This window comes from Nematolebias whitei, chromosome 8 (assembly GCF_014905685.2).
Source record: "Nematolebias whitei isolate Nwh7 chromosome 8, NemWhi1, whole genome shotgun sequence".
In the NCBI taxonomy this organism is placed as follows: Eukaryota; Metazoa; Chordata; class Actinopteri; order Cyprinodontiformes; family Rivulidae; genus Nematolebias; species Nematolebias whitei.
The window spans coordinates 37183837-37196481 of record NC_056505.1 but is presented as its reverse complement, the minus strand read 5'-3'; the positions used below and the strand labels follow the sequence as shown (position 1 = coordinate 37196481).

The 12645-nt window shown below is 39.7% G+C and overlaps 1 protein-coding gene across 1 annotated transcript in view; it reads right to left on the bottom strand.

Annotated features, from left to right (window-relative positions):
* The window catches only part of galnt9 (polypeptide N-acetylgalactosaminyltransferase 9), a 184903-nt gene that overhangs the window by 80651 nt on the left and 91607 nt on the right, over nt 1–12645 (bottom strand). Inside the window, exon 5 of the mRNA XM_037681249.1 lies at nt 10110–10227. Within this exon, the coding sequence (XP_037537177.1) occupies nt 10110–10227 (118 nt within the window). The remainder of the gene's footprint in view (nt 1–10109; nt 10228–12645) is intronic.

The window sequence follows — 12645 nt, the reverse complement described above, 5'->3', positions numbered from 1 at the left end:
ATATATATATCCAGAGGCCTGTCTGGGTGGAGTTTGGGTGGAGTTTGCATGTTCTCTCCTTTCATGCTATGGTTTCCTCCGGGTATTCCAGTTTCCTCCCACAGACCAAAAACATGCATGTTAGGCTGACTGGTAACTCTAAATTGTCAACAGGTTTGAGTGAGAGAGTGAATGGTTGTTTGTCTCGTTTGTCTCTATGTGTCCCTGTGATGGACTGGAGACCTGTCCAGGGTGTACCCCGCCCCTCACACAGTGATTGCTGAACATGGGCACCATCGACCCCCCTGACCCAAAAATGGAAGAAGCGGGTAAAAGATAATGGATCGCGACAAAAATCCAGCAGCTGCCTCTACTAATAAACACTTTGTATAAATTCAGTTTAGTGTTAACTTATCATAACAAAGAGTAAACTTATGCAACTAGAAGTTGCAACATATACTGTATCTATATACAAAACAAAGCACAACTAGCTTTAAGTATTAACCTGTAATTTAACCATTAAGCATACTGTACAATGTAATTATGACAAAAATGGAGTATTTACCTTCATACTGAGGAACATTATGTACTTCCTGTTTATCACTGTTGTGTTCAGCTGCTCATGATGTCGGTCACAGGGCTCTATCATCTTTCACATTTTTCCAGACTCAGTTTTGATTTTGGAAATGGAATAAACTGTATTCATCCTCTAAGTCAGGGCTATTCCATTAAACTTCTCAGGGAGGCACAGTTACTGAAAGCCAGCAGGTCAGGGTCCAGACATCCAGCAATTAAAGACATTCTGTAAATAAACCAAGTATTACAATGATAGGTTACCGTTTAAATTTGTTTATTTTGTTGCATTGAATCATAACAACAATAAACAGAACCCAAACCCAGAATCGCCTAAAGAAAAGAAGAAGAAAAAAAAGCTTTATTTTTCAGGGATGCTGAGTTAAAATTTAGGGGTGCTTGAGCACCCCCCAAAAAAGGTTAAATTTGCTACTGGTAGTCAGGCACTGGTCTGTCTGGCTGACATTACTATTATTCACTGCAGTTGGTGACTCATTCTGCACTCCACACCAGAGGAGGTGCTGTTCTGCAGGTCGTGTCTCTCTGTTTTGGATTATTTAATAATAAAAATGCATTAGAGGCTATAACAGGCATTGTTTATTGCAATGTACTATAGAAGGATATAAATTCTGAGATATATTAAAATGCAAAATGGATGTGTACAGTCATTTTCCTTAAAATATGATCGCTTTGAACCTCCGAAACGATCAGCATTTCCCACCTGGAATGCTAGTCAGATATAATTTTTAAAAAATCGTCCTGGAACTGTTTATACATTCAAATGTATCCATGGGCAGACAGTTTTCCAGACACTTCCCAGTGCACTTGTTTGTTCCTCGTGGCTCCAATGAGCTCATGCCAAAATGGATAAAATGTCTGCACCTCATCACTGGTCGACAGGATTACATGGGTTTGCAGCTTGCCACCTCTTTCTCTGGAAAGTACGCTCTGCAACAATCAGATTGAAAATGGCGCTTCAGGAGGAGTTTGCAAGTACAGCCTTGGCTCATCCAGCAATGTCAATTCATGGGCCAATCAACGGCTGCATGATGTCAAAATCACTTCCTTGGCTCAGCTATCTTGGAACCACAGCTGAGGTGGATCCAAAAACTGAGCAGTAACACGTAATGGAGACACAATTGGCTCATGCTGAGTCGATGTGAACTGATTAAAGCCACGCCCAATGAGAAGCAGCCTTGGTGTGATACATTTACAGACAGTGTTACCACAGCATTACAGAGTCTGAAATAAATGGTAAGTCTCTGCTCTCCTGAGATGCTCCATCAGCAAGGAGTCAGCAAAGCAGGAGGGCTGGGGGGGTGGGGGGGTGGAGACGCATTACAAGATAAACACATATTGACACGTCTGGCACAATTAATCATTTCTGACCAAAAGCATTTTTCTCTGTTTGCACATGGACCCTGGTGGTAAGCAGTACGTTCAGACAGGCCATTTACAACAGTTAACAAAGGCCTTCAATCCTTCTGCTGGCTGTCGAGTCAGGAGCAGAAGATCATTTAACATGTTGAGGATTTCAAAATAAATTCACTTCAATCATTTTTACTTACTGATTGTGAAATTTAAGACTGGGTAAGTTTCAAAGTGTGTGTGTATGTGTGTATGTCCATCTTTGACTTTGTGATGTATAAAGCATCAGTTATTATCACCCACTGCTGAAGATGAAGTGGTGATAAAAATGTACCGGTTTCTGGTATGTTCATTTGTCAGTAGTGTTAGTAAAATATTCAATGAACCACTAGGCACATTTTACTAAAACTCTCTGAAAATGATCAGTAAGTTGACATTTTCAGCTAATTAGCTTTTAGATTCAATCCAATGCAAGATGGCTGCTACAGCAAACAACCTAAGTACAGTAGTCCCTCGCTACTTCGTTCATTTATCGCGGACTCGCTGTATCGCAGGTTTTCAAAATAAGATTGGACATGACACACAATTGACTGATTGATGGATGAGCCACATGATTGGCATGGATTTTTTTATTTTAAATGAATTGTTTTAAATTATTTAGCACCTGATGCACATTTGTGCATCCCATACTGCTGCAGGATGAACTTCCTGCTGCAGCTGATCAGTTGTTCTCCTTGCAGATCTGAGAAGTGGGCGTGGCCAAGAGCGCTTGCAGGTGGCAAAGAGCGAGGAAAGAAGCTGAAATCATGATATTCTGTGCTCTTTTAGTGCGTTTAAAGTTTAGAAACATTGTTTAGAATATTGCAAGAGTGTGGGAAGGGTTTAAAATTACTTAATATAAATCTATATAAATATTAAAATAAACTACTACTTACTACTATTACTACTTCACGTTTTTTCATTTTTTGTGGGTTTTCATTGTACAGATCCCCTGTGATAAACAAGGGACTACTGTAAACACAAAAAATGGCTATAATCCGGTCAATGTTACATATAATGAGTTAAAATTGATGTGGTAGTAGCAGAGCATGAGCTTCAACTAATACACTGAGCACTATTGCTGGAGAGGCTGGTCCTGAAGCATGTCAAATCAGCGGTGGAACCATATCTGGACCCCCTACAGTTTGTATACCAGCCTCACATTGGAGTTGATGACCCCATCATATACCTGGACAGGGCAGGCAGCACTGTAAAGCCCCCAGTATACTCCCGCGTACGTCCATACGCAGAGGTATGCACGTACGTACGCGGAGGTACGAGAGTACCCCCCAGGGCATGTCCGTGTAAAGCTCAATTTTTACGACCGCATACGTGTACGGTGTACGCGGTGTCGCACATTAAACTGCCCAGCAACGGACTATTTTGTACGCAACATCAATGTATTAAATTTCCATTCTTCATCCCTGATCTGGCTTTTTTTTTTTTTTTTTTGTTTTCCAAGAGTCAAGTGATCTGTTCCTCCTCCGTTGATGCCATGACTGAAATGGTGAGAAATGAAGGAATTTGTCACGAGCGAATTAAACTCATGTCCAGCATGGCTGCGGGAGGGTCTGGAGATTTCCTGGTGGGCTGGTCTGATGTGTGGGCTGTAGAGCCAGTGCTCCCTGTTTTTTTTTTTTTTTTCACTAAAAAGGTTTCAATGCATTCTTCACATAATAATTGGGTTGTCATCTACAAACGTCTAAGGTTTAAACTCATGCTGAATCAAGATGGCTGCCACTTTCCAGCAGACTTTAGAAAACTCAAGAATGGCATTAAATTGCCCAATTTTACAGATATAAGGCTAAATTTTTGTGTGGTAGTAGCTGAGCATCATTCCCAACATATACTCAATGTTTTTTGCTTTTAACTTTATGCCACCAACTATTGGCTTTAATCCTGTCAGTCTGTCAACCAAATATCTCATGGACAACCAGTCACATTTCAGTAAAACTCCCAGAAACAAGCCACATCTACATATAGTTAACTATTGGAGCCACTCCATTCAAGATGACCACCACAGCTAATTGGTGTTAGCCAACACACAAACAGCTATAACTGTCAAGTTTACAGACAATAATTTCAATGTGGTAGTAGTAGAATGTAATCCTCAACATGTTGTCTGAGCTCAGACATCTCTGAAGCGCTCACAATGTTGTATGAGATCATGCAAAAAACATTTACAAGGTTAGACCAAACAGACTATACCTCTGTTCCTTCTAACAGAACGTTTCAAACTCAACAAAAAAACAAAAATGTGATAAAGGGACATGAATTCCTTCAAGAAATAATAAGTTTTTACTTATTAGGATGTTATGCTTCTGTAGATTTACAAGTTCCAATCTACCAGTTTCACACCAGAACTAACAGAGAACTGGTTTATTTTTTTCCCAATTTGCTTTATTCTTATTTTTTTCTTGGACGAAAAAACTAAACAAACAAAACAAAAAAAAACCTGCAGGCATTTTAATGTGCTACAATCCACTTCTGCTCTTGAACTTCTTACTGAAGTGGCTAGTTCTCTACATTGTTCAAGCCTTTTTCATTTTTTTACCCTCAACAAGCCAGCAAAGCACACCCTGAACCTCTCAGTCTGAATCCCGCCTTCCACCAGCTCCCGACAGTCAGATGATGCTGGGCAGTCTCTGTTACTGTGAGCTGCCCTGGCTAATTGTTAAACATGTTTGTGTCAATCAAACCCTTCCCTAAATGACAACAACCCAGCTCCGAACAACGAGCTGCCTGAGCAGCCTTGGACAAATAATTGTGGTCGCCTTGCCAGAAGCCCGACTCCATTTCATTAGCAGCTGTAGATTATAAATAAGTGAAGCCGGTGGTTGACTGTGAGACCTATTCAAGCTTGAGCATGTGCTGAATGGCTCCTTTTCTCCTTTGGCATGTGTTTCATTTCCGCGTAGACAAGCCAACGATGAGAGGGAGGTAATTGCATTTGCAGGGGAATTGTGCTAACAGAAAGCGGGGGGTATTTTCATCATGTCTTGAATCCAAACTCTCAGTATATATTTAGTGGAAAAACTCCATACAAAGGGGCTGGTATGTGTGAGATCGAGAGCCAGTTTATGTTACATTGCATCACAGAGTTCAACAGCGTTACGTTTATTTAGCTGCTTTGTCTGAATTGATCTCGCCCATAAATGTTAGGCCCATGTGTTAGGTACATATGAGCTGTGCCACTGAATGATAAAACATTGAGTAACCTTGGGGAAGCTATTCAACAGAAACTGCTGAGTTATCACTCTATAATGACAACACAACAACAATCAGCAAGAAACATGAGACACCAAATGATTAGCTCTTTATTGCAGCAGGCAGAAAAATCATGCTGTTTATATAGAAGGAAAGCTACACGATCCAGAGTAATGGAAGGCTTTGGAACAGTCATCAACAACCATAAATGTCTCAGGCTTCAACATATCACTACAGACATTTGTAAACCAAGATCCATTCTCCAGCTTCCATAAATGTGCTTTTTCAAACTCATTCCGCACCTCAGAGGTGTCACTAGAGTCATCTGGAGATTTTGGAATGGGATGTGAAGATGACACCCAATGAAGTGTTCAAGCATTTCCCATTCCTTCTAATAATCCCACACAGTTTGTCTTGAATTATAGTTCCACCCGGAGAGAAACATTTTCTGAATTTAAACATGACCCAATCCTTGAGCAAGCCATTCATTCACATAAAGTGTAAAATTCAACTCAACATTTACATTTTCTGTAAACAGGCTTTAGGTTGGTTAAAGATGGGGGGTGGGTGTTTTGCCTCCCTTTATTTCAATCTAAGAAACAGCTAAGTTTTATCATGGGTTCTGTTGACACCCCTGGGCTTTGTATCTCAAGCTGGATTCTTCTGGCAGTAATGGCAGAACATAATGTTGTTATCAGAAAGTAGTAAAAGCTGCTCAATCTAAATACTTTTCTAATGTAATTATCTCTAACTCTCACAACCCCCATGTTCTCTTTTCTACCCTGAACTCAGTTCTACACCTCAGTGAATCTTCACCTCTGGAAGCTTAAACTGAGCTGTGTGAAAACTTTCTCTGTTTCTTTTTAGAAAAAATTGTGAACACCCCAGCAAACATTTCTCCACCAGGTCATGATCCATCCACCTCATGTCACTGTGTAACTGTATTTGACCACATTGAGCCCATCCCACAGTCTTTTTTGAAGCAGCTAATGTGCAGCATGAAACTGTCTCTTTCCTCCTTTGATATTGTCCCCCTCATCTTCTAAAAGAGGTCTTCCATATTCTGGGCCCCTCTATTCTCTCTATTGTGAATAGCAGTTTATCCTCAGGTGTGGTGCCAAAAAGTTTCAAACATGCTGCTGTTTAACCCTTGTTGAAAAAAAACCTAGCTTTGACCCCTCAATGGTATCCAACTTTAGACCTGTTTCCAGTCACCCATTTGTCTAACAACTACTGGAAAAATAGTTGAAATGTTTCTTGGAGGATCACACTATTTCAGAAGTGGCTTCAAAACTCCACAGCACTGAGATTGCTCTATTGAAGGTCTTTAATGACATTTTCATAGCCACAGATGCAGGTGATTCTGTGCTGCCTGTCCTACTGGACTTTATATCTGCTTTTCACACCATCAACCATCCATCCATCTATCCATTATCTTTTACCCACTTCTTCCATTTTGGGCCACAGGGGGTCACCAGTGCCCATGTCTGGCAATCACTGTGTGAGGGGTGGGGTGCACCCTGGATGGGTCACAAGTCCATCACAGGGCCACATAGAGACAAACGAGACAAACAACCATTCACTCTCTCACACACCTAGGGACAATTTACAGTTGTAGTGAACTAAGCCTCAGGTCAAATCTGGCCCTGAGGGCCTTCCCGGGACAAGAACTGTATTTCATTGATTTGAGTCCAGAAACACAAAACCAAGTCCATCCAGAGACTTTCTAAGTGTGTCCTGCACTGATCAATTGAAAGAACACTCTCTTCTTCTATTATCATTACTTTTTTACAAATGTCATGATAGTCAAAAGTGTGTTTAATTCAAATCATTTTTAAATGTTGAAGTGAACTACTTATTTTAAATCAACTGTGAAACAGTATTAATGATTTTTAATCCTCATTCAAAGTAGAAATCTAGTTAATGTCTGTTACAGAGTAATTGTTCATTTTCTTGATCTTCTGTCTGAAATGAGCAGGTTGTAAGTCGGTCAAACGTCGGAGACAAACGCAAACAAGTTTGTTGGAACGAACTGTCATGTTTTTAAATCCTCTCAGACGTAAATAGAGAAGCTGGCACCTGTTTCCTCCCAACTCGCCTAAACATTTCGCTTGTCTGTCTCAAAAACATTTTCTGTCTGTTCCAAAACATTTTTCTGTTTTTCTGACTTCTAGTGACCTCTTACGTCATAAAAAACACACCCCTGATTAGCTCTTTCAGCCAATCAGGACTTCCCAAATGAACCGGAAACAGAACTCTTTAAATGTCGACACTTCCTAGTTCCAACCAGTGCGGTGGGAGAGCAGTTCAGTTCGGAGGGCAGAACCGAACAGAAAAGTTGCTGGAGAGAACAGGAGGTTCCAGACATGATCCGAAGTTCTTCCGAGTCTCGTGGGAATTATGGAATCTTCCACATCTGAGTGGAACTCTGACGGGCTCACAGCTCATGCGAGTCCAACCGAGAGGTGAGCGTGGTGTGAACGAAGCACCGTCACTACTCCGGACGTTTTCCAACCATCCTACGGAGACGCTGGAAAAGCGTTGAAAGGCAACTCTACACCGAAGTTGGAATTATCCTCTGCCAAGGTAAAGAGTCGATCTTCAACTGCAAGTGTACCGAGGAAAGCTGGGTTCGAATGGAGAGTGCTGTCGTTCTTCTTCAACACACATTTCTCACACACATTTTCTCTCCACTTAACTCCTTCATTTCCCATCTTTAAAACTCTTCTATCTTGCCAGTAATTAGTCCAGATATTCTCAGAAATGTCTGTTGTAAAGCTGCAGAGATACCATGGCCGTATGGTCTCTGATTGTAAAGCTAATTAATTAAGCTGTTGTTGAAATCAATTTGCCAAATTAATGTAAATGTTTGATGTTAAACTTTGATTCTGTTAATAAATGACCGCATTCATTTGATGGGTCAAAGAAAATTAACGTCTCACGTCACTGATCTCTGTCACATATCTGTCAAGTAGCTCGAAAAAGAGAGAACCAGTTTAAATTAAGTTTAATATCAGGTACTTGAACTAGTCCAGATATTATAACATGTAGTGGAGCTAAGGAAGCTAACCGACCTGTCTCACTACACAGTTACCAATCAACCTAACATGCATGTTTTTGATCTGTGGGAGGAAACCAGAGTACCCAGAGGAAACCCACGCATGTACGGAGAGAACATGCAAACTCCACCCAGAAAGGCCCCCAGACCGGGATTTGAACCAGGGACCTGCTCGCTGAGAGGCAGCAGTTCTACCAGTTGCGCCACCGTGCTGCTCCACCATCAACCATGAGATCCTAATTTCTAGGCTGGAGCAGTGGGTGGGCATCACAGGGTTAGCTCTCAAATGGTTTATATCCTACCTCTCTGACAGAACCTTTTGTGTCAACATTAAAGATTTTAGTTCAACATCGGCAGCTCTTCGATCGGGGGTACCGCAGGGGTCCATCCTCGGTCCTCTTCTTTTTTCTTTATACCTGCTGCCCCTAGGTGCTATTTTCCGTAAATATAACATACCCTTTTATTTCTCTGTTGATGACTGTCAAATTAACTTCCCTCTGAAGCACAGTGGTGCACATTCTATTCAACCTCTTTTTGACTGCCTGGTTGTCATCAGGGACTGGATGGCTTAAAATTTCTTAAGTTTTAATGAGAAGACGACTTAAGTCATGCTGTTTCCTCCTAATGGCACAATCAAGAACCACTGTATCGACCTTTCCTCTCTAGCCCCGTTAGAGAAACAAAGAGTCACTAAGCCGGGAGTGATAATGAACCCTTCCATGAAACTTAACAGTCATGTAAGCATGATTGTTAAATCCTGTTTTGTTTTTTTCAATTGAGGCAACTGGCTAAATTCAAGCCCATGCTGTCTAAAAGTAACCTTGAGACAGTAATACATGTGTTTATAACATCCTGGCTCGATTACTGCAATGCGCTTCTGTTTGGAATAAGTCAGACCTCCATTGCACGTTTACAACTGGTCCAAAATGCTGCAGCCCGATTTTTAACTGGTACAGGCAAAAGAGAGCACATTACACCAGTTTTGGCCTCCCTGCCCTGACTCCCAGTTCACTTTCGAATTCAGCTCAAAATAATCCTGTATATTTTTAGATCTCTGAACAGTTCTGCCCTCACTTATCTCGCTGATCTGCTGCAGCCATATGTCCCACAGTGCTCTCTGAGGTCAGCAGATGTTTCTATTGGATCCAGGAACCCATGTTAAGCTCAGAGGTGACGGCCTTCTCTGTTGCAGGGCCAAGACTGTGGAATGATTTACCACTGCATGTCAGGCAGGCTCCCTCTCTCACTGTTTTTGTCTCGCTTAAAAACCCACTTCTATTCCATGTTTTTTGACACTGTGTGATTTTGTTTTTAACCTGTCTGTATTCAACAACGTTAGCCATTTAGTTATTATCTTTTTCCATTTGGATCTATGTATTTTTTGTTGTGTGCTTTGCTTGTTTGTTTCTGCTGTACAGCACTTTGGTTGGCCTTGTTGCTGTTTTAAGTGCTTTATAAATAAAGTGGCATGGCATGGCATGGTATGGTATGGTATGGTATGGTATGGTATGGTATGGTATGGTATGGTATGGTAGAACAAGTCTATTATGAGTTCTTCAAATGTCTAAAAATAGATTTCATTAATCAGTCCAAGCCGGATGTTTCATGTCAAGCGTTACACCCCCAACCACCGATACACCCACTCATCTTCACAACTACTGAATTTGTAATTATATATTTTTGTGTGGATGGATGTAAAATGTTTCACATAAAACTAACTAGCTTAAAAAAAAAATCCTGATTAAAATCTGTTTTTGCAGCAAATCTTGAATAATTTTTTCCTCCTATTGCAGTGACTTTTAACGTAGTTTAAAAAAGAAGCATGGATGACATTTAGTGTTGCTTCTCAGTCTCATTCTCATGTCGGTGCAAACGTGGTTCTCACCCTCATGCCCAGCTCGATGTTTTCGCCTCCGTAGACCTCCATGCCTGGATCCAGCAGGCCGATCTTACCAAAATATTCCCGATCCACCACGAAGGAGCAGCCGATCATAGCTGGCGTTCTGGATGAACACACGGAGAGAGAGAGAGAGAGAACTCTTTGTTAATATTTAATTTCTAGATTAAACGTCTAAAAGATGAGTTTCCATTTTTAATTACAATTAAAACATCTTTGAGACTGAAAGTGTAATTTACTGGATACTAAGAGATTTATCAATTGATTTCTAACAGCTTCCTGCAGAACAGCTTTTACAAATGAGAATTTTAAGATTGCTTTGTTCTTTTTTTTTAAAGCAGTAGTTCAGAGCTTTTAAAGTGGGGTTCTGTAGACAGACTATTAACAATCAATGTCTTATCTGTTGTAGATACTCTTTAAATGGTGTCCGTTTTGAAGGAAAAGAGTTTAATTCTGACTAAAATTATGAGCTAATGACTCGTCTGAGCAGGGCCAAGACCGTCTTCACAAAGGCTACATTCTGTACGCTCATGAAAATGTTTACAATTGTGAATGACATATGAGGTAAATAAGCTGTAGTGACCATCTTTAATGAAGATGACTCCAAAATTTACATAGTTGTAAATTTGTGGTCAATAAATATTTTCTGAGAGTTTAATTAGAACCCTTCCACAAGATCAGGAAACATTTTTTCAACAGTCAATAGATCACATACACCCTTACAAGAATAGACTGCAGTCAGTTTCACATTGCATAATTCTGATACACAGAATTATGTGGATATTTGAAGCACATACAGCTATAGCTGCAGATTACTACAGCACTTTCTGGGCAGTGCTGGTCAGTTCGGGGTGGGGGAGTGCATGCGTGTGCGTGTGTGTGTGGGTGGGTGGGGTGGTACTGTTTTATTTTTTTCCTGACTTTGAGCACTACTTGGAAGGCCTATAGCCTTTAGCTCATCACTGGCCTTTAGCTCATATTGAAATTATTTCTCCATACCAGCATTGAGCAAAGAGATACACAGTATGCGACAGGTGATATATTAATAGTTCATTACCTTTTACCAGAACTTTCTTAAAAAATGTCTGTACCATTGATTTAAACACAACAAAACTTACATGAGAGCTGGAGGAAAAAAAAAAGTGAAAAAAGCTTGAAATAATGCATGACCTTATCTCGACTAGTGAATGTTTCCTGTGTTCACTGGATATTTATCCTTCTACATGTCTTCAACCATGAAGCTCTGGATTAAACAAAAGCCTTGGGTTTGTGCTGGAAGGTGTCAGCAGTAAAAACAAACAAACAAAAAAAAAGAATCTTATTTTTGTTGCTTGAACTTGACAGATGAGAGAAGGACATGGTTTCTCCTTGAACTGAGATTTGTGAAGTTTATCCATAACGATGTCTGTCACTGTGAGCACTGAACAACAACTGCCCTGTATCACACACACAACAACACAAAGGTCAAGTGCCTGTCTGACAAATCTGCCGCCTGCAGCGTCTTCACAGCAGTCAGGATAAAAAGAAGGAAGAGGGTCAAACAGCGTTCAGGGGAGGAAAATAACAAAAAGTGTTCTGTTAAAAGACAAAAACAAAGTAAACAAATAAAACTAGATTTAATAGTTTAGACGTTATTCATAGAGTATTATTTCTCGAGATATTGTGTCTTCAATTTGTTCTTTGAAAAAGTAAATAATGCTCTTTAACGAACGAAACCATTTAAGCTCTAAGACTCATTATGTTTAAAGGTAATTATACGTCTTGAATTTATTGAAAGTAGAAAGGTTGAGAAATGATGGAGATGGAGCCATTTTTATCAAACTGTGAAAATTACATTTTGCACAATTTCATGTTGCTTATATTGGATGGACAAATTCAGGAAGTCTTTTGTCCCTCAAGCCATCAAACTGTTCCACTCCTCCCCGTACAGTAAAAACAGAGCCGTGCAAATCTGTGGTAACCTGGACACTTATGTATGAGTATGTATGTATTTTTATATGTACATATGCATATGTATATACATGTGCATGTATACATATATATAGGTTAATCATAAATTTAGTACTCTCAACCAACTTGTGCACGTTCATACTGTAGTCTTTTTCCAAATGTATGTATTCTGCATCTTTTTTGATCATTTTACAGATACAGATAGTCTTTATTGTCATTTGCACCACATGTGGTACATGTGGTGCAAAAGAAATTATGTACACAGGGTCCCAGTTACATCTAACAATAAAATGTAACAAATGTTTTTTTTTTAAATTAAATAAATAAATAAACAAAATTAAATGTATTGTATGTGTTTTTATTTGTATAGTTAGAGCAAGCTACTGGATGCCTTGAATTTCCCCCTGGGATTAATAAAGTAAGTAAGTAAGTGAAGAAACAAGTAAGTAAGTAAGTAAGTAAATAAGTAAATAAGCAAATAAGTAAATAAGCAAATAAGTACTGTAAATAAGTACTCTATCTATCTATCTATCTATCTATCTATCTATCTATCTATCTATCTATCTATCTATCT